A 27195-nucleotide genomic window follows, 5' to 3' on the forward strand; every position below is an offset into this window, starting at 1 on the left:
CCTGAAGGACCTGTGCCTAGTTCATGTGGAAGCACAAGGACCGCAGAATGCCAGACCAGAATAACAGTTAACATCATTAAACTTTCCTCCCTCTGATAAATCCCTGATTGATTTAACATTTGTTCATGTTTGGGCACAACTCAAGGCACTGTTTGGTTTCCCCAGTTATCTGCTCCCAGGAACCATGACTCATGATCACACAGGGAAGAAAATGAAGGGAAATGTTTTACTACATCCGACTTTGCAGCAAGGAATGTCACGTTGTTGTTACCGGCCTAACCTGGGGCAGAGATGTCGCTGTGCAGGAACACAGCTGCAGCTGCTGGGCCTGCGGTGCTCAGTGGTGGAGCCAGGTTACTGAACTGCTCCCAGGGCCCACGTGCCAGACCTTGCTGGTGGAGCATCATCCCTCAGCTTGCCCTGGTCCCTGTAGAGCTCAGCCCTTGCTCCCTGCCCCTTTGGACACTGTAGGTGGCTCTTGTTGGGGTGCCTGGGGCTAAAGAGGTGGAGAAGTTCTCCTGAGATCTCTAACATGCACAATGGGCTGAAGACTAAGGCAAAGGAAACACAGCATATGCAGAAGCAGGGAGCACCCTCAGGACGGGCCTTCTCTTGCTGGTTTCAGAACTCCTGGGGCTTTATCCACTGCCTGGCACAGCTCCAGGGCCACTCACCTCCTTTCAGCTCAGCTCTGTAGCCAGCAGCTACAGAGGCAGCCTCAGCAGCACTGAGGCTCTCCTTGGGGCAAAATCGCCCAGGGCGTCCCCTCAGGGACCACTGTCCTCATGGGGTCACTGCTGGCCCTGCTGGGGGAGCCAGCAGGTGGGGTGCTGTGCACCCCCAAAATTCTGCGTTTGCCACAAAATCTGGCTGTGAGCACACTGAAGACGACAGGAGGCTTTGTCGAGGAGTTCAGTGAGCCCGGAGGTGCACCCGCTATGGAAATGACTTTGGTAAGGTTTCCTTGCAAGGTGACACAAGGACATAAACTGGGGTATTGGAGTATAATTAAGAGAAAGGTGTTAGGGTGGATACTGGTGAGATACCTTCTGTCAGAGAGATTTATTAGGAGGTACAACAGTATCCTGAGGGAAATAGTTGAAAGGCACTCGCTTGGGATATTTAAATTTAGATTAATGGAAGTGCTCGCAAACCCGCCACAGGGAAGATGCTCGTGGTGACAGGCAGGGAGAGCTCTGCGCTCCACTCCTGCTGGAGGGGGCTGTGGGATTGCCAGGGGAATGGAGCGAGGCAAATGTTGGCTGAGGAGCTCCAGGAGGTGCAGGACGAACCATCGGGAATGCACTGAAATCATTTCTATAAAAGCAGCGTAACCGCACCTTCTGCGTTTAGCCCCTACAAAACGATGAAAGCAAAGCAGGGCAGGGGGGATCAGAGCGGCCCGGCCCTCCCTTGGGTCGGGCCTCCCCATGCCTCCAGCAGCACCCTCAGAGACCTGCAAAGGGGTGGAAAGACGGGAAGGTCTCACAGGGTGACCCTGCTGCTGGGCACCTGCATGCAGTGCCGGCTGCAGGAGGACAGCCCGGCGGCGCTTCAGGCCTGCCCGTCGGCCTGTCCAAGACTTCTGGGGCCTGGCCCAAACTTCTGAGCGCCGCTCACCCTGCCCGCACCCTGCCTGTCTCGGGTTGGGCTCACGTGGTCCCACACCACCGAGGGCTGTTCCGACGAATCACCTACACTAATTTAAAAAAGGTGAAGTGAAATGATGGAAACGAGTTATTTCTTTACAGATTCCATTAACCATTTCCGGCTATTTATTCCTGTTGAATTTTTTTGCAAAAACTCATAATGTTATAAAAAGCCAAGACTCATTGTCCACTTATCAAGAGCTAACTGTCTCCATGAAACATACTTTCATGACTGTTGCTGTCGTGATTTGAGCAGCAGACGTAAACAGGGTCATCTCCAGCCATAGTGGGTGGATGTTTAGTTTATAGCGCTGAGGTTAAGAGTGAAAGCGTGTGACTAAGAGCAGAAAACAGAGGAGCCTTTGTATACATCAAGAGCCCTGAGGCAAAACACAGAGAAGGAGAATGCTGACACAGACTCTAATGGAGAAAGAAAAGAGTCCATTATAAATGTTACAGAGAACATAATTCATTTAAGAGAAATCAAGATTTAAAGGACTTATGCAGGGGAATATGAATATTGACGTCAATGTGTTATGCCTGTCAGTTTGTCGTCTGACTCCGTACATGTATCAGAGCACTGTGCATCACGTCAGGTGGAAGAGAGCTCACTGCCAGAAAGTATCATCCACTCTGTTAGGTTCCTGTTGGAGGCAGGTTTCTTTCAATCCAGACTCCGGCCTTTCACCAGGAAGCACCAATATGCACAATGAGGCAATTGCATCTCTTGCATTTTAACACCCATCCATCACCCGAGCGGTCAAAAGTCACTCTAAGGACACTTTTTCTTTCCCAAACCCCATATCTCCGTAAATAGAAATGGGAGAAGAGGGCAAAGGGAGGAAGTGGGCTGGATTATTCAGAACTACTCGGGTAAGAGAGTACAATGGCAGAGCTGGTTAGTAGAGCTGATTCCAAGGTTGTATATATATATTACAGAGAGTAAGGACCGGCACATTTACTGCACCATAAAACAATGGCATGAGTGCTTGAAAAATATTCTCCAAACCATATGCTATAGTGGCTTCTAAACTTCGGCAGCCAGAGTCATGAAAATTGAGTGCTTTGTGCAGTAGCTTGCGCAACCAAAGAACTTTCTTGTCCTTGGAGTGCTTTATTATTTTTAACGAGACAGGCTGAGCACTTCTTGATAAACATTTTTTCCTTGAAGCAGTAATCCTACTTAAACTTTTTACCTTGTCCCTACAGCATACCACTAGGAAGTTCATAACAAAACTCATTTTCTCTTAAAGCGCTAGTCATGTCAGTACATATAGCATAGTACATATAGCATTGTGATTGCTATGACTGGAAATAAATTGGAAGTGCCATGTTAATATGCAGGTTTAGGATTTTAAGAAGAAAGCTTTTCTAAAGTATTTTCTGGTATAAAGCATTTTCTAAAATAATTGTATGTATTAATGTCTGTTGTAATGGAAATGTTAGTAGTGTTTGGTCCTGATGCCTACCCCTGACAATGTTTCCATGCAGTGACTCTGCTTTGCCATGGCCAGATGACAGGCAGCAGGTTGTGACAGATATAAACAAAAAAGCCAAGATTAATCCAGGCAATCTCAGAAGGAAAGTAGTCCATGCAACTGTGCACTTGTCTTTGTTTTGAGCAAGGTGCAATGCATTCTGCTGCCTTGGCAAATCCTTCTGGGGTAGCATTACAACAGTTCATTTGTAAAGGCGATTATTTTCTTTGATACAAGAATTACTAAAGATTTTCAGAGTGAGAGTTTGATTAATGGTAAGAATTTAATGAGAATCAGCAAATTCAGAGCCAACACTCCCATCTAAGTCAATCTCAGTGCTGTCCCCGCGTATCAGTGTGCTACAACAGGCTCTTTCATAGTCACATGATACTGGCCAGGGGACACACTTTCAGTAGATCTAATACAATGAAAAGAAAAACTGTCTTTTTCCCCCTGTGGTCTTAGATGCACATGTGGCTTTTCATACCACACACATCATGTGTTCTGGGAATGAAAGACCCTTTGTGACAGGCACACACCAACAAAGGCAACTTAACATCGATTAGGATTGTTAACTCAGTTTCCTAAAGCCTCCCAATGAACACTGTACAAAAAAAGATCACATTGGTGGAGGCATGTGGTTGAAGGGATTGGATCAATGATATTATAAATAATTTGCAATACATACCTCTCATTTCCGCTCTACCCAGTTTAACTGTCATTATTTAATGGACATACTTTTTCTCTTTCCCCTTAGAATGCAGTAAAACTTCAGGAGAGGCCTGATGATTACCAAAACATGTATCTTGCTGCGTATCTTGGATGGCCAAGGCATTCACAATTTTGTATTGGAAGGAGTCATCACAAGCCCTCTGATAGCTGCAGCCACCTTTGTCCACTGCCTTTATGTCAGAAGCAAGAACTGTACCTCCCTGGTAAGACTACCGTGCAATGTGTGTCTTTATCCTCAAGGCCTGAGGTGCCTCTGAATGTACCTGCCCAGGCAGAAGGTAAGCAGCCATCAATCAAAGGTTACATTTTACAGATTTGGAGAATGCATCCTATGTATGTTCTCAAGAGAAAGAAATTCTCAAGCTCCTGATTTGAAGCTGCAAGTTAAAAGTGCAGCTCCAAGTTGACTGTACAGCTTCAACTATCAGCAGTTCTCTATCTAAGCACAGGAATATCCCTCCTTGAAAGAGTATTTCATGACTTGAATTGTGCCCAAGGACAGCAGTCCAGTTAGGAAACAAAAATGTCTTTTCTGCAGGGTGTGGTTTTAGGGTACACATGAAAGGATCAATCAGATATTTTCAAAGTTGAACAACCATAACTGTATCACCTATTTGGGTAACCCAAGAACTGGCCAGCTGTGGGAATGCCCTCCCATCCCTTAAAAATAAAACAAAGAACACAGACAAAGAATTTAACAATTTTATTAAAAACTGTACCAGTTATTAGAAAAAAACTCCAAGTATTAAAGTATTAAAAAGCACCAAAGAAAGAAAGCACAAAGCAAATATACTGCACAGATACCAAAAAAAAAAAAAAAAAAAAAAGGAGCACTGCCCAGTCACCATTGGTACAGGCAGGAGTCCTGGAGGCACACAACCAGGATAAACAAAATGCTACATTCTCACTGGGTCTCAGTCCATGGCAAAGAAGGTGTGTGCACTTCAGGACTAATCCAGACAGAAATCTCACAGGAGAGCATCAGATTTACTTCTGCAGCAGGACAGTATAATATTCTGGTGAACATTAGAAACCACGGGGAAACCCTCCACTGAGGGTAATGGAAAGTTTATTAAATACACTGCAAATTCTAGTTTGTTTTACCCTTTTGGTTTTCCAGATGAAGGACTCTGAAGTTTTTAAAAAGAAAAACAAAATGTATCCCATAAAAGTACAAAAGTCATGCAGGAGAAGAAGGGAGAAAATGCAAATCCACATTTCACAGTATTCTCATCAGTGAATTTTACCTAGAAACATGGGAGACTGTACTACATACCATTGAAGAGAATGGAAGAAGAGATACATTATTAGTTTTACCCAAAACAAAACAAAACAACATTCTAGACACCCAAACTCAAATTTAGTGGCAGGTTTCTCAAATATACCCAGTGGAAACAGACATTCAAATCCCTTGGGCTGTTTTGAAATTTCCCGATTAGAAGCCTAGCTTCTGACTTTTATTGTAAAAGATACTGACAGTGTTGTCTTTACGTCACACCAGTCTCTCCCCCTTTTGCCATTAAAATTGCCTTTCATAATAGTCTGATAAAAAATGGAGCTGAGGAATCTGTGACGATGCTCTCCTGGAGCTGTGTCTACAAATTAGGGAGACTCCTTTAGATTTAAAAATAACTTTATACATGCAAAATTTTCATAATAGATTTTAAAAACAGTTTAAGAATCTACCCTTCCCACCCCTCCATTCCCCAAAGGCAGCTAAGAGTCTGAAGACAGAACTGAAACATGGCTTTAAAAAACAGCCCACAGACATTAGGTTTCGCTTCCCAGAAACCAACTTCCAGCATGGGATTCACAGGAAGAGACCCTCCTTTCTGTGGCTAGGGGGAAGGTGAGGCACATGGAAGAAAGAAGGGGTAGGGGATGTCAGACTGCATTCAATTTAAGAACACACATGCACACGCACGCGCACACACACAGGCACACACACACACACACAATTACATTCCAGTGCATTTGATGTGTTTGGTCTTTTCTGCTTTTCCTGGTGGAGAAGAACTGAGCTGTGTAACACCTGCGTGAACACATGCAAACCAAAGAAACAGAGACCACTGAAGTCTGTAGGAACTGTAAAAGATTGTTCTGTGATCTTTTATCAGTTCCTTGAGGTATTTCTTCTTGCTAAAACAATCAAAGGCAACAGGTAGGCATTTTTGAAAATGATCACAAATGCCAGTTTGAAAGACAGACTCTTTTCAATGACATAATTAAAAACCTTTGTTGTCAAATTATGCTAATACTCTATAGTGCTTGGTCCATGTGCAGAGCTCCCATGAATATGGATGAGCAATCCATGGTCCTTTTACTTATAATCCTGAAGTAAATATAGCTGGTAAAATAAGGCAAGACCTCCACATTTCTGCATTCTTGTTTGGCTTTTAGCACATAAGTTATGTGCCGTCTGTATTTTTCCCTTTAAAAATACCCTCAATAGCACACCATCCAGCCTGTCACAGTCTCACCATTCCCACAGCTTCAGCAGAGATATTGGTCAGGACCAGTAGCAGAAGGATGGAATTAATTTTACAGAGTTGAGGGGGTCACAATGCAACAACTGCCTCAAGTCATTTTCCTTTTCCTTAAAAAAGAAACTCCCAGACCGACTGATGGGCAGAATCGGCAGTTTCCCAGAAGAGTGCCAAGCCCCACGCTGAATGAAGTTCAGTCTTGGGTACAGCTCCAGTGACTGCTATGGAGCAACTGCCATGGAGGACTGTAGTAACGTCACGTGCACACATCTCATATAACTTTAATCCAGGTTTGGGGGAACAAAGCAAACAGCCAGTAGAAAGAAAAAAGGCTTTGCAATCACCCTTTCTATATCAAGAAGGACTGGGTTCCTCTCCTCTAGTCCCTTGTTGATACCTGTCTCCCAAGCAAAGGCTGATAGGGATGTTCCTTTCAGGACTCTCATACAGATAGTTTGGCCAACAACCATCTAATACCAGCTATTTATACTGAGATATGTTATGCAGGAATTCAGCACTACCAAAGATTATCAGCACCTTGGGAGAAGTCTGCAGCCCCACATACAAATCCAATGGCAACCCCTTCTATGCAAAGTCATGGCCTCTTCTGCCTCTGTTGTATCCTACTTAGGATACTGCCTTAGGGCAGTTTGCAGCTATCCCTGGGCAATCACTTTGTGATTACTGGCTCAGCTTTCAAGAATTGCAGGAAACAAAAGTAAAACTAACTATTCCCTACTAGCACCAGGCCTACCGGATCCCAGGATGGCCAGGGTTACAAGATACTCAAAAGGGTGGGAAGCTGGGAAGGGATGCCAAGACCTCCATCCATCTCTCAAGGAGAGAGAGCTGAGCTCTGAAGCTGTTCTGGAGATGTGGGAACGGCAAGCAAGACACTTCAACACTGCTGGTACCATCAGCAGCAGCTCAAGCTTTTTCTTAAGAACTGCTTGTTAAAATTAGGAATATGTTTTAGGAGGAAGATCCATCTGTTCTCTCAGGATTGTTAGACTGTAGTTTTACAACACAGAGAGAAACAGTATCCCAGTCCTTTTGCCAAGACAACCTAGTATCATAAAATTCTAGCATACTCCTTCACCAACAGGACTTAGTCCACATTCCTTGGAAGTGGCTCCCCAAACAATCGGCCTATGTCTGCGCTCACACTATAAGAGGCTCTCTGAGGGGAAGATCTCCTCAGTGCATGCTGAATGGTACTCACTAACATGGAATGGGTGACAAACAAAAGGGTGATCACATGAGGGATGTGCATCTGTGTATTTGTTGATAAACATGTGAAATCTCCCCACCCTCAAGAGAAGACAGAATCATCTGACCAGGCCAGAAGGAAAAATGAAATAACAAGTACCCACTATTTCCTCGAGTAGGTGAGACTGTAAGCATGAAGCAGCTCCTTTTCCTCAAGTAAATAGCCAGCCTGCCCCTCAAAATCTACATAAAGCAAAATAAGACTTTTGGGTTGACAGAGCGTATTTCCTTTCTCCAAGATATGCAGATATGGAATATAATTAAAATATATTATCAGTGGTTGCAAATCTCTGGCAACAGTAACCACCATGCGTATTGCAGGAAGTCAGCCTTTGTCTAGGATTAGCCCTATGTCTCCAATGAAGTATTGTTGTTCAAGGAGGTTTTAACTTAAAACCCTGGCATGACCAGTTTTGATAAGTTTGTTGTTACACTGGGAAATATGGACTGGCAAAGATGTGTCTTTCCCTGAGCCAAATGATTCTATTCAGGCAGTTGGCCTGACTGTGGAACAATTTCAGGTATTTGTTTCTCCATCTTGAGAACAGTCTTATCCTACATAAACCGGCAGGGTCACAACACCAGAAAGTGCCAACACCAGATCTGTCTTTCCAGCTTACGTATCCAGAGCAGACACTGGCATTATTGGCCTGTTTGGTAGTCAAGTCAAGGCAGAAGGGAAGGGGAAAGCTCACGATGGTTTTTAGCTGTCAGATGCACTTGCTGAGTCTTTCATAGTTTGCAGGGCTGTTAGGATGAAGCTTTGGTCTACTGGTCCGTGACTGTGCCTGATAAAGAGGCCCTAGCATCCAGTGAGAAAATGCAAGCATCATGTCCTAGAGTATGCTGGCAGGCAGCACTGCTGTGTTACTTCCTGAGCCTTAGCACTTTCACTCCAGCCTCCTTAAGACCTTCCATTTTAAGAGTTCTCTCCTTCGCATCCAGCTTCCCAGGGGGCCCCAATTCAGTCTGGGCTTGCACTACTCCTCAGGCTTTCCCCCATTAAAGTCCTCGTTCTCCAGTGACCAGTGTTTACTCCAAGCAGACTGTGCAAGGCAAGGCATGGAAAGCCTCATCTCTGCAAAACATGGGTCGAGAGCGGCTTCCATGCTGCCGCAGCATAGTCGGCAAAAGGTATCACTTGTATCCCTCTGGGTAACTCTGTAGTGCACATGCTTAAAGAAATAATACAAAAACAAAAACAAACCCTCTCCCCCCAAGAACCTCCCGCCCTCCTAAAACCCACCCCCTAAAATATTACTTGAGATTCATTTGTATGAATTATTAATCATTTTGGACAAACATTACTCTAGCACTAGCTAGAAAAATAACAAGAGGAGAAAAAAAGCTTTTCTCACACACACTCTCATTATGTTAAAAGAGAGTGACTGTGAATATACAAAAGTGAAAAAGGTTTTAGGACCTCTTTCATGGAGCTAAAGCACATTCTGCCACAGTAAAGCAGGATGCAAATCAAGAAAATGGGGCTGGGAAAGAGGGAGAAAGTCCAAATTTAACTGTGTTCAGCAAATTGTTACCAGACACGACAGTGCAATGATGAGATTATACAAAATACCAGAGAAAGCATGAATTAGAGAAGGATATGCAGAAAGGGGTGGAGAAGAAAGTGTATGTGCAAGTAAACTACTCTTCCTGTACAGTAATGCTTATTTTTCAGAGTGGACCAAGAGCAGAAGAATTTCTCAGTATCTGAAATCAACATTTGTAACAGGGCCGAAGAACAATTCTCTGGACAGATCTTCCTCAAGCTAGTTTTATAATTTGAGATCTACAACAAGTTGCAGTGGAAATATTGAAATGGTCTGAAAAATAAAGCCTGTTTTGGTTTGCTGTTAATATTTTACCGTAGTTACCACTGGGTTTGTGAATTAATGATACTTAAGGCTACATAGAAGTAGCCTTAGATCTTAAAGGCTACTTCCTTTTGGTAGGGAAATTTCCCTGCACTGGTCCAATAATGTCAGTCATACGGACAAACTTCTGAGTGCATACAAACCAGGAACTGCAAGGAGATCTCCCTTGAAGTAATATTATTGCTGCTAGTCAGTATATGCTTACAGCAGCCTTCAAACATTACTTAGTGGAGTAATGGATAGACTGTACAGTGTATGTGTCAAACTAGCTGCTAATTAATTTCCCTGCCAAATCCTGAAGCAATTTTACCAGATGCCTGGGACCTAAGCCTTCCTGACCAACCACATTATGGTAAGAGGAAAGAAAAGAACAAAACAAACACCCATCATAACACTAATAAAAGCATATACATTAGCATTGTAGAAGAATGATGCCTCTGTCGTATTCCACGGTTTTCAGTTTCTTGCTGGCTTATGGGCATTGTGAACACTCAACTGGAAGTAAACAGTGATGGAAATTAATAGCCACCAGTAACTTCAGAAAGGCTTTTAAAAATGTTGTACTGAAACAGTTTGGTCTGTCAGTGGCCATGACAAAGAACAACTTCATGTGAGGGAGCTGCAATTGCTGCCCGATGGAAAGATTTAGGAGATTAGATTTCATTGTGATTTTCTCTCACATAAGATACAAAGAAATAAACCCACTCAGAAAACAAGTAAGCTGCTGGATATAAGCTACTTGAATGTTTCAATGCTAAAAAGAACTTTCTTCATGGAGGAATCAAGCACCTCTGCTCGTGAAAACACCCACAATATGTTTAGAGTCATCAATTCCGACATCACCTTTAACTAGCAGCCAAAATGACACTCCTGCACTCTATCACTGACTAACGAACAGGGCAGAGGAAGCTGTTAGCCTAATACCTGCCTCTCCTGCACAGAGGTTACCGGTGCGGGGAACCAGCAGCAAGCTTTACCAAACACACCCACATTCTGGCTTTCCTTCGACAGTGTTGGACAAGAGCTCCCTGCCTCGCAGGGCAGGGAGCAGCAAAGAGGAGTCCATAAAACCCCAAACTTGAAGACGAGTAGAAGAATTTCAGAGTCCTCACATCCGGCCGGCGGTGTGCATGTCTCTCCCCCGAACCAGTGTTTGTTCAGTGCTCCCTGCAGACTGGATGTGGCCTGAAACAGGTGGGTGAAGCTCACCTCTGCCCAGTGTGGTTCCTGTTCGCCTCCACGTTTAAGGCCAAGTTGTGTAGAAAGAGAAAAAGCTGCCACCACACTTGATTTCTGTTCTGCTGATGCTGTAGAGGAGAACAGTTGAAACAAAGTTATTTATATTTCTAACATTGCAACATACCACTTCTCTTTTCCAATAACAACTCAGTTACACTTTTCAAGAGCAGACACTTTAATCCCATCAGCATAACAAGGGGGTGCAGCAAGGGATGAGGGGAGAGAGGGAAATGATAAGTTCTCCAGAAATAATTGTAGCTCTAACATTACAAAAAGAAAAGAGCAGACCCTTTATGCATTGTGCACAAGAGGATTAAACTTTTTTTTTGCTTGTAGGATTTTGCAGAGTTTAGCCAAGTGCTGTTTTTAATCAGATTGGCTTCTGAGCCTTTCAAAAGCCCCAGCTGCATGAACAAACAACCTTTTTTTTTTTTTTTTTTTTTTTTTTTTTTAAAAAAAAAGCCCCCCTTCACCCCAAAAGTAAAAAAAAAGAAAAAAATATAACTGGTGATCCATCTGTAAGTGATTTGACACCGTGAAGGTCAAAGGGTTAATCTTCAATTTAAACCACACTGCTGAGACAGCAAAACTCTGATTTCATCTAGTACAAGAAAACACATTCGTGCACACACACACTCCCCCGCCCTCCCCCCACCACATTTTCCTTCCCAGCATCTCCAAGATAATACTGCCCTTTTTATAGCCACTTTTGACAGTAAGCCATAAATAATCAGCCTTGGAGCCCTTTCCTACTGACTGGAGCCAATTAAACCTTAAGCAAGAACATACTTGAAAACACACAAAAAACCCAAACCAAGAGGTTATTTCAGGTCCCATTGTCAGGGAAGAAACATGGGAGTTGAGTTTCAGGGGGACACCAGGCTCCATAATGCAGCTCTGGGGCAGGGACACTGTTCCTTCTTTTGTTGTGTGTAATCGCCCTGCAAAAGTGGCTCCTATTATCCCCCCACCTTCCCGCACGTTAATGGCATCTCAAACAAACAGGTGGGTTTCTCTTTACATTGCCCAGCCTGGGATACTATTTCACCTCAATAACCACCCCTCTATTAGAAGTCAGGCTTTGTTTTCTCCTCCAGAATTCCATATTTGCTAAGCAGGACTGATCATTTCTGGAAAACAAAACAAACCCCAGCCACAGTCCCCCCACCGCCGTCCCCAGCAGACAAGGAAACAGAAGACTGGCTTCCAATAACTCTGCCTCAGTACACAGGAGTTCATGAGAGCACTGAAGCACGTTATATGAACAAGATGTTTCAACTTAGAGTAGCCCAACAGGGCAGAACAACACACTTGCAGGGCTTTCTTTATGTAATCACAAATAAAGGAGAGTTGCAACTGGAGTTAGTATACTGGAGAGGTGTCAATAGGCGGTTCTTCAAAGCCCTCCCCTATCTTGGTTATGTTCATGTCTCAGCATGGGCAGATCTGTGCCCACAAATCACAAGCACAAACCAGACAGGCTTCAGAAAACCTGTGCTCACCTTGCATCTTAGCAGTGGTTCGTTCTGCTTACCCTCAAGACGGAATGGTTGTCTCCTGGATTTAGAAGAGCTCACACAGCTCTGATCACACATTTCGACACCCGCCTGTTTGGAGCATAGCCCAAAGATGGGAACTCTAGAGCCTGGTATCACTTATTTCAAAGTAACTGGCCCTGAATCTCCAGACATGGCTGGGTTTACATGAAAACAAGTCTTTCATAAACTGTCCTCTGGGGCTGGGCCAGAACAACTGGCCGAGTTGTTCTCAAAAAGCAAGATGCTTGTTGTTTTGCTGCTCACCTCTCAGTTTGACCAGGCTTGTCCTTCCTTGTCAAACTCAGAGTTTTTTCTCACCCTTTTCCACACTTCCAAACTTGCTCAAACACGCATGTGGAACCTCAATGTTCTGATGACATCTAGATACCATGTTTTTACTAAGCTATTGTGGCTTAAGCTGAATAATCCTTAAAGGGAGATCTTTGGTGTAGCCTGACAACGAAGCAGCGTACAAGCACAACTTTTGCAGTTTCCATGAACAGCAAACTATGCTAGGAGAGCAGCATGGACAGACATACTATAGGAGCTCTGAAGGCAATACTGTCCCTTTGGCGGATAATTTCATTCTATTGGCAGCCAAAAGAGTACAGAAGTGTCTTATAATGAGCTAGTATAGGAAATGTAAAAGGAAGTTTAAAAATTGGTATCTAAATCCTGAACTTGAAATACATCTCAACCGATCCGGCATGTACAATTTCAACTACTCCACCCTGTCAGAAGGACAACTGTGTGCAGAAATCCCTGTATTTAATGTCCCACTTCATGCAGGAGGCTGCTTTGGGTAATAGGTAAAAGAAGGTCTTGTTCAGGGAAAAACAGTGGAAGAAGAGAGTTCATCCTCCTACTTTTTATCATTTATTTATTTATTTATTTAGATAAGAGGAGAAGCACTTTGAGAAGAGTATTGGATTTTGGTTTTGTTTTGTTTGGTAAATAAGACTTTTAGATCTTTACTTTCAGAAGGGCTACAGACTTGCAAGAGAACCAGTGGGATGTGGTATCACAAACACTAATTCTAAATTATTACTATTTTTATTTAATATTACTATTTTTAATTCATACTCTACCACGTTAATTTCACTGCCTATTTATGCTATTTTTTGGTACAACTTTTTTTTCCTTCTCTGGTTAAAAGTGTTTCCCACTATTTACCTGAGACACTCAATGAGATTTCCATGCGAGAAAGAGCTGAGTAAGAATTATTTCAGCCTATTATTTCAGCCTTGTTTTCCCCTGCTCATAAAAAGCATAAGATCTCAAATCACTTTGTGAAGGACATTTATACCATCAATTTTGTTCTGAAGTTAAAAAATGGAGCACTAAGCAACCTATTGCCTACAGCCTCTCAGCAGGCTGAGGGCAGCTTTCTAGGTTTTATTCTTAGACTGCAGGGCTTCTATTTTCCTGGGTCCATATTTAGCCGGCATTTCCTTCCATGGGGTTGCAGTTCACACACACTTTCACTGGCTTGCAGACTGAAGTAGCCTGCTTGCACTGTCCTTTCCTTGCACTAATGCTGGAAAGTGAACCAGGGCAGGAAGGTGATTAAGACCAGAGCTAACCTGGCAAAAAAGCTACTTCTACTATTGATCAGGTCATCCTAATCCATCTGATCCACATCACCATGTAGTAAAACTGATGCTTGTGCCAGCACAACAGAAAGGCAGCCTGAGAAAAGAGGAGAAGCTGGACTGCTTCCGTCAGTGGCAAACCTAGCTAACATGGCTTACAGAATTATGGCTTCACTGCTGGGCTGAGCTGCTTTCTGCGGCACCAGTTCAGTGTGGGACAAGAGCTGCAGATATTCTTTGCAATAGAGAGATAGAGAAACCAATTTATAGAAAGATCTGTCTGAGCCTAAAAAAAGTACTTTTTGCAAGTTTCAGTAGCTTTTCCCTAGATAGGCCTCTGCCAAGACCAAAATACTCAAATATCTCAGGACTGTTTTCTTTTTTTTTTTGAGGGAGGGTGTTGGGATTTTTTTTTATTTTTATTTTTGGTGTTTGTGGTATAGTTCAGCTGCCAGGAAGGACAGAAGGCCAGGAGAATGACTCCATGAATTCTACATCTGATTTTTTTCAGATGTGGTATGTTTCAAGTCAACTCTCACAGACTCAAGGCTATTGTGGCACAGGTTTATGTTTTTCTTAAGTTTTGCTATGCCGATTGCACCCTCACCAAAGCACTTCAATCCTCAGACTCGCTACTGCAGTAAGGTATCAGGGATGAACACTTTGCTACCTCCATGTAGCAGTAACACAAGGAACATTTCGAACTTCCTTTCCCAAGATGAAAAGAAACCCTTTTTGCCCTCTATACTAGTTGAGACTGAAGAAGACTAGAGTTGTGAATACAGTAAGTCAACAGAAAGCTGGAAACACATTAAAACATTTCCTATCACAGCTGCTGCTTTTTTGAAGGGGATATCCTTAAGAGACCGTCTGTCTGAGATGTTAGCATGAATGCTTCAGTGAGTCACAAGAAAAGGAAAAGGGCATTTTACAGGAAAAGTGTACTATGTAGAAGTGACAGTACATTAGCAAAGCCTACTCTATGAACTGTGCTGGTAAAAGCCAGAAAACTGGTAAACAAACACACAAAAATGGCAAGAACCTTACTGGAAACAAAAAAAAAAGAGAGACGGAACTGACCTGACATTTGTTCCTTCCCCATAATTATTACTCCTAATAGGTGTTTAACACTGTCACTACACACATATACATCTGTCAAACAGCACCCCAGATATCAAAAGCTTTTTGCTCCTTTCAAGCCCTTGAACATGGTGCTCAAGGGAAGAATAGTATTGGTAATACACCTGAAAGAAAATTCTGTCCCTCTGCCAGCTCCTTGAGTCCTTAGGCATAAAGATTTAATAGATGAAAAGGATTCACATTTTCATCTGATGGAGATGCCATTAATATCTTTGAAAAATAAAGAATATGTTCATTATATACACACACTGTATGTGGGTATGGCACATTCCTATCACACGTACAGAAGCATGCACCTGTCTGCCCTCTTCAGCTTACAGGCAATTTTTGACTTCGCTTCAGGGTTTACAGATCATTAAGGGTCAAAGTCTGATCCTGTCTTAACTGGAAGGTTTAACATATGGACATAAATGGTGATATTATAGCAGAAGAAGAATAGTGGCATATGTGCACATAAAAACATCATTCTTCCTTTAATGACTAACACAAGCATTAGCAGTAAGTTGTTGGGGTTTTATTTATTCACTGAAAACAAAAATACTTGCACACCGGGAGCAGTTGCTGACTCATCGCTGGAGGCTGTTTTGGCTGCCAGGTGGCTGGAGGCGCATTGTGCTACCACAAAATATGCTGCAGCTCAGAAAGACTAGAAAGTCACAGTCCCCAAGGCAACAGAGGTTACAGAAGGTGTCCCCAGTTGGAGAGAAATGCAGGCCAGTGGAAGTCAAATCCAGATCTTTCCAGCTGTGATTCTGAATGACTGAAGAATAATGCAAGTTTAAAAAATTAAAAAAGGAAAAGAAAGAGACAGCAACAGAGAACAAATGAAAGAGGAGCTTGGCAGCACATAGAAGGAGAAGGCCCTTCCTGCCTTGCAGAGCCAATGGCTTGGCTGCGATGGGCGACGTTTGTGGTGGAGGGAGACTTCTCCCAAGTACGGTTCCCTTGGCCAGAGCCCCAGCTGGGCTTTGTGAGGTGAGATAAGCAACACGTGTGCCTGTGAGAAGGATGCACAGGAGTGTGTGCAGGGAAACCTGGCAGGGAGGGACCTAGAGCAGGGCAGAGACCCACCCAGGCAAGGTGCAGCAGACCTCAGATGGGCCCTGGGCACAGCAGGGCAGGTGAGCCCTTCCCAGGCCATCTCACAGCTCGAAAACAAGCAGGCAGCCGCTCGCTCGCGCCTTCCTCTTGGGCCGAGGCTGCAGGAAGTGGAAGCAGACAGGCGCCATGGCAACAGGCAGCTGACTGCGAGCTGGGAAGGGCAGCCACCGGCCAGCGCTTTCCCAGGCCCGCTGCACCAGCCCGGGGCACGGCGAGTTATTTTCCACCGCAGGGGTGGGAAGGGGGAGGTAAATAAGGGTCCTGCATTTCCACAGGCCGCACCTGGGACTGCCTCACCCTCAGGAGAGTGCCCACACAGGGCTTGCTCCTCGTCATTTCAGCGACGAGGGTGCAGAAGAGACGCCCAGGCCATCCCTCCGCTTCCGCAAGGGCTGAGGACAGCAGCGCAACACTCAGCCGCCTGACCCCTGATGGGCAGCAGAGGCACATTTATTTACTCAGCGTTTACACCAACTCCTAGGCACCTGCCATCGCGGGGGGAATCACCCCGTAGTGACTACTGTGTACCTCGGGGTTTCGGTCAAAGTAAAACTGGGGAAGTTTTGCAGGACAACACCCTGGCAGGGCGAGCGCGCCGGGGGAGCCGCGGGCAGGCAGGTGCAGCGCCGGAGCCTGCGGGCACAGCCGCCTCTCGTCAGCAGCTCGGATGACTCACAGGCTAAATTTAGCGAGCGATATAAACACGGCAGCCGCAGCGCAAACACTGCCCGGCAGATCCCTTCTCACGCAAGGCGCCCTCAGCCCACGTCTCCTCACTCGCCGGGGTCAGCGCGGCCTTCGGGGGCTCTGGGCTGCTCGGAGGGCGTCGCCGGGATGGCTGCAGCTCCCCAGCACCAGCCTGGGGTAACGGGTTACATCAGAACGCCTCATTAGGGTTAACAGGAGTTGCCTCACTGCTTTATTTTTAGATTGCTATTCTTTCGGCTGCGGTGCAGTCCTCAGAAAGATTACTCTGCCATTGGCAAGGGTAGCTACCAAGGAAAAAAAAACACAAAACAACAAAACAGAGACTATAAAGGGCTAGCAGGACATTCCCCTTCAATGGCTTGAAACAAAGGAGGACTCTGCAGTTGGGCCCTTGCTTCCCTGCCTTTCCACCATAAAACTTAATTGAGTAAAATACAAACACACACACTCCTACCATAAATAATCAGTCCAAGCATCTCATCATCCCCCTAAGAGATGGCAGTATCTTAATAGGATCAACCAATCTAAGCGTGGACTGGAGGCAGAACTACTGGGTTCCAGTCAGCGATCATTGCATGATCTCAGACAAGTTATAACCTGCATTTCCTACGCTCCCACACTAAAAAATAAGTGGGATATTACCACAATTATTTCCTAATTGAAAAATAATTTCTCAACTGTCTGACTGCTCTGAGTAGAGAGCACATCACCGCTGCTGTGGTTCACGTGGTACTGTGGGAACTGAAGAAATGCAACACAGCCTGCAAAGAACACTGGGATTTTACAGGAGAACAAGAAGTACAGTATGTTATTTAAAGCACACCATGAGACTGCAGGTGATGTCAGAAATACTGTAAAATAGTTCACTATATATCACTTGTGCTGTCCCAAAGGATTATTCCATATCCTTTAGTAGCAGCAGTTGTGATGTTTGGAGATTGTAGCCCCACTGCCTGAAAACATACCACATGAAGGATTCACAGCAGTCTGTTATGGAGTCCTCATTTCTCTCCTGACACCAGGCTCCCTTATCCTCTACCCACTTCCTCTACCAGAGTTAGGCAGGAAGTTTTGCTTTTTTTTTAACATTATCCACTTTTTCAAGCAGGAACAAAAATCATAATATATTTAAATCTTTTGTCAGATGAAAGCATAGAGAGAAAGAATAGATTACACTGATGCAAAAGTTCTGTTTTTTATTAAACTAATGCATAATGATTGTATGCAACTACCACATCAAGAGTTCATACAGCCCAGCCTCCAACAGCAGCCTTTTGTGGCTGCCTGAGGAAAAGCAGAGAGGGCAAGTACATGCAATAGCTCCCCCTAATACTCTTTCAGCATCTAACTATTTTGAGCTTACGACTTCCTGAGTCAGATCTGGTTTCTGTTTACCTAGTGACCCTTTCTATGGCCATAAACTTGCACCAGTTCTCTCTGAACCCAGGTAAAGAACTGTGATGCACAATCTCTCTTGAAAAAGAGTTCCAGAGCTATTTATTGCGTGGAAAAAACACCTTTTTTACTTTGAGCTGGCTCCTACTAGCTTGATTTGATTTTGCGTTTGTACTGGCATAAGCAAGTTTATCCATTCCTTCACATCACTTTTGATTTCTGTTTAATATTGCTGCCATATCCCCCTTCCTTTCTGTCTGTCTTCGCCTTATCAGTCCTAGGCCATTTTTTCTTCTGTGGAAGTTTCATCATCCTTCTTGCCTTTCTCTGAACCTTTTACAGTTCTGCTGTATAATGTTTAGAGGAAGAAAGGAAACCAAAAGCATATGCAACATTCTAAATATAGGAGAAACATGGATTTATGTTCTTGCTCTTCATTTCCTTTCTTAACACACCAAAGAATTTTATTTCATGTCAGAACTGAAAGGGTCAAGCAAGTTTCTTTTAACCTAATGTCAAGTAATAAGCTCCACAGGCAGCAGGATTTGGGAACAAACATCCAAACAGGTGCAAGGCAAGGGGCAACAGATTGCAGTGTCACTTATATACATGAGGGAAGGTGCACTTCTGTACCCACCACTTCCTTCCCTGTCATTTGTCAAAATGGAAAAAAAAAATCTAACAAAATTAAGAAAAAAATCTGTCCCCTTTCCCCTATCTAGATTCTGATTCCACTGACTGTGTGAACTCCTCTTCCCTGCTAACGGAACACTCGATTTTTCAAGCCTACTATCCCAGTTCTACAGCTTCACCTCTCAGTCTTCCCAACCTCATACCCAGCCTCTCCCCTGCCCGCTAAACCAGGCTCACCCACGCAGGGAATTCTTAGCCCGTTTTTTTTTTTATCCCATGCCATGCTCCTGCATCCTGAGCCAGAAGCTCAAGTTCTGCACCAACTGGCATCCCACAGCCAGCAGAGCTGAACAGAAGATCCCCTGCTTTGCGCAGCAGCAGCAGGGACCAGCCATCACTAGCCAGAAGCAGAAATCTTGAGATGTACTAACCTACTCTGGAAACAAATGAATGAAAGCACTTACCCCAAGTCTCAAAGAGACTGAAGATACAAGTAAGGAGTTGCTGGTGCTACAGGCTCAGCTGCAGGACAGTTAGGGAAGCTCTGCATTATGTTATTAGAAAACTTTTCTATTTTTATTATTTTAATGTAAAGTCATCATAACAGACAGTTTCTTGCAAACAATTTCAGTTAAAAAAGAAAAAAAGTAACTGTTAAAGAAAATTCCCTGAATGTTCTCAGTAAACAATGGAGAAAGTCTGGTGGAGTTTTGGATGAGTATTGCACATGTAATGCCGTGCACCCATCATCCTGCACTGAGAAGTTTCTGACAGGACACTCAGGCTCCCTGTTGCATAAGCACCAGTGTCTCAGAGGATGCCTCAATAATTCTCATGAGACACAGAGGGGGAAAAATATGCAAAACATAACAAGTTTCACTTTCAAAGGAAAATAACATTTCCTCCCGGACATTTTCAGTGTCATTAACTTGAGGCAATTGGGTACATGTCTGGTAGCTCGTCCATAACTGGTGGTTATAGGCATCCAGACTCCACAGGCTGCTCGGGCCCATGGCACAGTGACAGCAAGAGTTATTTGCTGAACCAAGTGGGGAATATTCAGAAACAAAGTTTTCTATAGCGAGATTCATGGAGGCTATTTGAGCATGGTCAGCATATCTAAATCAACTGCAGGATTCCTGATGTGTTGGAAAGGGGCTTTGTTGTTGTTTGTAATGCACTTATTTACTCAAGAAAGCTCAGCTCTGATTCAGCATCTGGTTCTCATTGAGGCTCAGCTTTTTTTAAACCAAGCTTTCCAGATGGGTTGACTGAAGCACAAGGAGGTCAAGAGACTTGTCTGAGGTCATACAGCAAGTCAGTGGCTCTGCTTGGACTGGAGCCCAGAACTGTTCAAGGCTACCACTCCTTGGCTCTTAAAGAGACAATTTTATCCCCTGTGAAGTGATCTTATCACCATTAAGAAGAAATGTGAAAAAATGGTCCCCTCAAAGCTGCAGCCTGCTTCAAAAGAGTTATTCTATTTGGAAGAAGCTGTAGCGTTCCAGTGCCTTGATGGATCAGGTCAAACCAGAGGGGTGTGATATTGGTGTACAGTGTCACCCACCTCACTCTTATATAACCCACATGCTCCTGTAGGGTGGCTCTGCACTGCTGCTGCTGCCTCTAGCTTTCTACTCGCATTCCTTCCAGCAGCACATCAGATCACAAAATTCACTGTCAGTTGAATCTGAAACCTCTCCTCAAGGCACACGTGGTCAAGTGCACTGAGGACCTGAGGAAAGTCCCAAGCACTTGCTGCCATGGCCTGGACAAGGCAGCCCAGGCAGCACATCTTTGCTGACTGAGCAGCAGGTACCCAAAGCCCAGCTCCCCTCTCCATAGCACTGAGCGTACCCTTCAAGCTCAGTCACAGGCTGGGTTAGAGTGAGCAATTCAGACAGAAGACACAAATCCCGTGCCAAAGGCATGCTTGCTCCAAAGCAAGAAAGATGTGACAGGTACTGAGCTCTCCCTCAGAAAGCATGATTTGGCTCTGTGTTTGTTTTCTAAGGGCAGAGTGAGAAATGCATAATGGAGGAAATATTGCCAGAGGCTACATAGCCTCAGAAAGGTAAAAGGTACTAAAGAACTTCAGAAGACATAGGTGGTCTCACACATCATCCAAAGAGCTCTCTAGAAACTGGATCAACCTCTGCTACTTTAGGAACACTGAGCTTTGCTCAATCCTTTCCTAATACATTAGGATCTTAAAAAGATTAAAGCCACAGAGTGCTAGGGAATGTGTTATTGCTCTAGCACTGTTCTAAGGATGAAAAGCCAGGTTTTAAACTACCGTATTCTGTTGAATATATTAATAGGAAATAAAACCCTGAAAATGGTGCACATGCCAAAAGCAAGCATAGGTGCGGCCAATTCTCTTATTCTTACAAGATGCATACCCAGAAATCTTTTGTATAGCCAAGAACCACAAAATAAATACCACATAGCTCAGGGAGCCCAGGGAAGAGATAACAGTGACTCTTCAGGGTTCCCAGTGTGGGATGGGGTTAGACAGTGCGTGTTGCCGAGTCCAATGACAACTCAATGATGTCAACCTCAGCAGCTATTGCCCATTCAGTTCCCTCTCGCAGCCAGGGATGTACAATAACCAGTAGCCTTTGTGTCAACACAGCCTTTCTGCTGCAGTAGCAAAATGAGAGCCATACCTGAACTGCTGGATTGTCCAACACAAGTCAAGAGCCACGCGAGGACAACTCTTCAGCTGGCCAGATGATTTACTCCAACACCAAAAGTCTCTCCTAACTCCTGCTGAAGGAGCATGTACTCCTTCTTTTCACAGGCTCACAGATAAAATGTTTTGTAGCCTCCAAGAAGGGGCACAGCTTGTTGAAAACCAGACTTGCTCTCTCTCAGGACTTCGCAAGACCACACTGGTGTGACTAACTTTGTGGTTTTCTAAATCTGATTCAAGACACCACTCTGGAAAGTTGGTTTTGACCAAATGGTTGAGACGGGCTGGAATGGGGCATCCAAATCTGGGATTAGTTTCACAGCAAGCTAAATGACAGCCCAGTTTTCCACGTCTCAGATTGCCCCTTCCAAACCACAACACATTGTAAACCAGTTCATGCGTCTCCAGAGAGACTTGCTTGCTTCTTCAGCAACCAGCTGGGAAGAGTCACTGCACACAGGACAGAGGGGCTTCTGCATGAGAGATTCATGCCAAAAGCCAAAGGAAATCCTCCACACAGGGTTGGGAGGGAAGGGACTGGGCATGACAACAAAACGCTCCGTGGGGAAAAGTGCCTTGGACACTAATATGTGCCTCAGTACTTAGTTTTCCTGGCAGACAAGAAAGAATCCCTTAAAAGCTCCAAATGCCAAGGCCTATCCCAGGGTCAGGCTGTGGAGAACCACTGGCTGAACTATTCCATCCTTGGTTAAGGTTTTGTATTTTTGTTTTGTTTTCAAATTTAAATGGCTGAACAGCTCCCCCTCCTTTACTACTTGTTGCTCTTCCAGTTCAAACAAAGACAGCAGAGCTCCTCCTCTGCTGGCTGCACGATTGGGTAGTGCAGGCGGATGCTTTTGTTTACTAACTCTCCCACATGCTTGGCGGACGCGCAGCTCGGCTGGCCGGGCAGTCCTGGCTGCAGTCCTGAGCGTGGTACAGGGAGCCCCTGCAGCACACGCAGCCGGCAGCTCACCCGCGCCTACACGGCTGCAAAAGCCAGACCAAGGGCAGTTTCAGAGGGTTTTGGGTGGGCATTCTCGGATGCATTTCCAAGGCACAGACATCAGATAGGTACACTCCCCGAGATGAACAGGGTCAGGTTACAACCAGTTTCACCACTTCGCTCCAGGGCTCCTCCACTCCAGAGATGGCTAAACCTTCCCTTAACTGAGAGAACCTGGCTGTAGACAGCGGGCCCTTCAGCTGTTGCTAGTGAAAAGGTGGCACTAGGGAAAACCCCATTCTATCTAGTAACATACGGTAAAAAGCTTGTGGTGGTTCATCATTTTCTGTAGTTTGCAAAATGACATTCGTAGCCCCATATACATTTCTACAGGTTAATCTTCCTCTTCCAGCTTCTTTAATAGTCATGCTGTTTGAACATGAAGAATCCTATTTCCCTCATGTCTTTCATGTCAAAAGGAGAACCAAAACTTTGCCCAGCCACAGGCCACATTCTCTGACCAGGACAAAGATCCTCACTTACCTTTGAGAAGAATTGCAACAGATCCCACAATTACAGAGCACTGACTCACTTGGAATCACACTCTAAAGTCAGCAAGAACATTAGCTTCTTCATATGCAAGTGGATACACACTCTGCAACACATCGTTGGACTTGCACGCAAGTAGAAAAATGCCGCCTGCTGCTAAAGTTTTGTCACCTGCGCCAAACTCTGTATGGTTGGGATTTTCATTCCTTCATTATTCAACAGAGGAAGGAGAGCGAGGAAGAAAGAATCCATGTTTTTAAGGATGCTGGGTTTATTTTGTTTCTTTGAAAAGCAGTATTTGTTGTTGTTGTTGTTTTGTTTTTATAGAAAACAAAAACAAGATTCTGGAGTGTGGTTTTCAGACCTGATGGCATCTTACAGCTGTCTTTTGTTGTGAGGAAGTTAGTCACAAGTCTGAGACACTAGCTAGGACTGTCTCACAGAGGAGCTGCTAACAAGTCTAGCACAAACTAAATACACTCTGCAACATGTGAGACAACTATTCCTAAACAACAAGGAGTGTCAAAACACACTCTGGGCTTGTTGTCATCTCCAAGATGAGGAACTGATATAAGCCACAGCCAGCCAGCTGTGCCACATAAGAGACAATGCTGGTGGTGAGGAGGGTAGAGGAAAACAGTAAGAGCTGTAATAAAAAGCAAGGGGGAGACTACTGGAGAAAGTATCAGTGACCCTGCTGCTGATGAACCAGAAGAGCTGCAATAGCAACAGCAACCTTCCCAAGCAGCATATCCAATCCCACACACGCTCTTCTCTCCACCTGCCAATCTTTACAAAGAGCCACCAAACTAGCATAAGCACAATACATAGGGATACCATGGCTTGCACCACTGCTGGCAGTCTGCTGCCTTAGGCAGCAACCTGCTTGGCTGATGCCTGGAGCCAGGCTTCAGGAGCACCACTCCTGGATAAATAAGCCCCCACCTTCCCCCTTGGAAACACCCTACCCTCTGTATGTGGAGCCGGTGGAACTGGTCTGCAATGCACTGCAGCTTCCGTGCAATCTGCACCTCAGCACGCGCCTCCTGTTGACCTTCCTGAGGCTCCTCTTGGAGATGTGGATCCAATGCAAAGCCAACTGGAGGGACGTGTAAACGGTAACCAGCATTCCCTACAAGACAGAGATCAGAAGAGTTGCTCTCCCAGCACAAAGAATAGCTCTTCTATTCAGTACACTTCATGCACACTGAAAGAGCTGCACATAAACCTTATTTTTTGACTCTTTTTAAAGTCCAGTTTCTGAAGCCCAAACAATGACCACGTACTGTAAGCATGGGGTAAAACATTTGCTCAGCTTTTAAGTAGATTTATATCCATTAAGCAGAACATTGTGTTGCTTCCCCTAATCAAATGACTGATAGGATCTTACACTTGGTTCTTTTTGCTTGTTTACAGTTCACCCAAGTGCTGAGGTGCTGGTTTTGTTTTTTCTACAGTTTGTCCAACATCCCTGCCTCAAGTTGTCACCCATTAAAGGCTGCTGCATCTCTTCTGTCAGATTTCTCTGGCATTTAGAGGGACCAATATGAAATAAGGCTGGATTGGATATGCAGAGCTGAGTAGTGTCCTATCAGTTACTTGAAAATATTGCATGGACATGCTATGTATTTAACAACTTTAACTCCAGGAAAGAACCTAAAAGCTGTCCCACTAAACACAAATTTTTGCATTTCCATCTCTCCACCAAAAACTTTGAGGAGTCTTCCCATGTGGATGAGACAGCACAAGAAGTTAAAAAAAAGTAGGCTAATGATAGGGTATGAAGGATGGTGAGCACTTTAATGTCTAGCAGTACAATAAAATGTGACAGAACGAAGTGAAAAAGAAAAAAAGGGGGAGTATCAAGTACAGCAGAAGCAATGAGCAAGCACCTAGTTCCTGCAGTGACAAGCAAGGGTAAGAAGATACAAGTCATCTCTCCTCAGGGAGCATGAGAGAAGCAAAATAATATAAGTCCTTCAATTAAATGCCCTAATGAAAGAAACTTTGCCTGATCGGGGAAGTGCTGAAGGGACAGTTTCCTTGCTGAAAAGCTGGTGACATTGGAGTGCTCTTACCATAGAAGAGTCTCCGGGGCTCTTCAGTGACTCCACAAGGCAACATAACATCCTGACTGGAAGAGGACGGGCTGAGTGTTTGAGTTGCCTTGTCCTGCTGCTCAGGATGCCTGACACCGGGACCACAGCAGTGTGTGAGGGGAAATAGTTGAAACCTCCCCAGAAGGCAGCTGTAGGACTGGTTCTGTGTGAAAATGCCTGTTGCAGTCATCTCACCAGGCTGACCTGCAAGTCCAAAGTCATCAGAGTGAAACACGTCATCGTCCAGCCCATCCAGGCTAGAATAGTCCTCGTCCAGGTAGCTGGGGCGATCCATTGTTCCTGCAATAAAAGGACATTTGAGGAAACAGCTAAGACAGGATTCACATCCAGGAGACAATGCCTTCTGCTCCAACAGTAAGGCACAGGTCCTTCTGTTGTGCCTGCCTGCCCCCCTCCCTCCCAGTGCAGCCTGTCTGCATGGGCAGGAGAGGCGAGTGACTCAGTGGTGAAGATCAGGGCTTTGTGGAAAGTCCTCGAGTGCCTGGCCAGAGAGAGCCAAACTTAACACGTCCAAGACTCCACCCACGACTCCAATCCCACAACTGGTCACAAGGAAGGAGCCAGCCCCTAGCCTCAGCACATCAAAACCAAAGAGACATGGTTGTAAAAAGCAACCCCAATCCCTCAAATTATCCTGTGCCAGTCAACTTCTTTGGGGTTTGCTCTGCTTTGGCCTGCTGCATTTGAACTTTATGGTATGCCCCATTCACTTTTTCCCCAACTGTTGATGAAGTAAAGCTCATAATCACAAGGCTGCGAGGTCATGCTTTTAAGAAGCCCCAGTGGTTGCAAAACTCACAAGAGCTGGCAAAGCTGCCTCTGTGAAGCTCTCCATAACTTCTCCCTGTACAGGCCAACTTTCCCTTCAACTTCCCATTTCTTCCCTCAGCTCAACGGCAGACATCTCCCAAACTTGGCAACGCAGCCACTCCGTTACCTGTCTCACCCTGAAGTCTATGTGCACCGTCAGTGCATTAGTTCCTCCTACTGCTAAAGGAAAAGACATTTGCTAGCATCAGGGTTTAAGGCAGGATTTCTGTGATTGCCATAGCAAGAGCTCTCAAGCCCTGCTGCAGCACAAAATTGGACAAAGATGGTAGAAGAATAACAACAACACACAAACAAACCCTGTATTGCTATGTCAGAGCTCCTTGCAAACAGACAGTCATTAGAAGCAGGTTTACCAAAAAAGCCACGTGTCCCTTTACTGTTACCTGTGCATCTAACCCCATAGGAAGACAGTCTCCTAAGAGATCCATCTCCAGGATTTCCACCCCGTTCCAAACAAGGCAGTGAAATTCAACTCTTCACGTCTCTTCCTTTGCTCTGGTTTGCGAGGAAGCATTTAACAGAACGGAAGACTAGCGAGAGGAATTTCAGGCCTGAAGGAGACATCAACAACAGCTTCGTAAGGACGTGCTCAGCGCTCCCATCTCCCCCCAGGTGAGCGGTGCTCACAACACCGGCGTGTGAGAGGAGACGAAGGGTGCTGCCAGCAGCCTCCCGCAGGGCTCTGCGCTGTCACCCAGCCTGCCCGGAGCCAGCCGGCGGCGCCCCGTGGAGCAGCGAGTCTCGCTCTGCCCCCAGCACTCGCGGCTGGTATTCCTTCCTCCTCCGGAGCGCTCGGCAGAGGCGCCTAAGGGACGGCTTACCCCCAGCCCCCCTGAGCCTCTCCCCACCGCCCGCAGGCACACGAGGGGCTCGGCGGCCGCAGCCCTGACAAGCGGCGGCGGGCGTGCAGCGGGGCGGGCTCGGCGCACACGTGCGTGCCAGCTCCCAAAACAAAGCTGGCCGCGAGCTGCGCCGCGCTCCGCCGCCCGCCGCTGGGGCTCCCCGCCGAGGCGCTGCCCCCCGCACCGGCAGCCGCGGCGAGACGAAGCCGCCGCCGCCACCCAGGGGCACGGCGCCGCGCCCCCACACCTCTCCCCGACCGCCGGTACCGGGGCCGTAGCCCGGCGCTCCGCCGCCACGGGCACTCACCGCGGAGCGGGACCCGCCGAGCCGAGCCGAGCCGAGCCGAGCCGAGCCTGGCCGGGCCGGGCCGGGCCGGG

General features: G+C 45.5%; 1 protein-coding gene across 5 annotated transcripts; it reads right to left on the reverse strand.

The window, feature by feature from the left end:
- Positions 1-5236: 5236 nt before the first annotated feature.
- Positions 5237-27175, reverse strand: BMF (Bcl2 modifying factor). Of its 5 annotated transcripts, none has more exons than XM_035328209.1 (5): positions 27125-27172; positions 26359-26526; positions 25103-25327; positions 23993-24156; positions 5237-10795 (listed from the first exon to the last, which is right to left on the reverse strand). In XM_035328209.1, the coding sequence occupies exons 3-5, from the start codon at positions 25311-25313 to the stop codon at positions 10694-10696; spliced, it is 477 nt and encodes a 158-aa protein (XP_035184100.1). In that variant the 5' UTR covers positions 25314-25327; positions 26359-26526; positions 27125-27172; the 3' UTR covers positions 5237-10693. The 5 variants fall into 5 exon arrangements, with proteins under 5 accessions (XP_035184100.1, XP_035184096.1, XP_035184099.1 ...); XM_035328205.1 differs by having other exon boundaries at positions 25103-25423; XM_035328208.1 differs by having other exon boundaries at positions 25103-25423; positions 26448-26526; positions 27125-27161.
- Positions 27176-27195: the final 20 nt, after the last annotated feature.

This window comes from Oxyura jamaicensis, chromosome 5 (genome assembly GCF_011077185.1).
Source record: "Oxyura jamaicensis isolate SHBP4307 breed ruddy duck chromosome 5, BPBGC_Ojam_1.0, whole genome shotgun sequence".
Lineage (NCBI taxonomy): Eukaryota > Metazoa > Chordata > Aves > Anseriformes > Anatidae > Oxyura > Oxyura jamaicensis.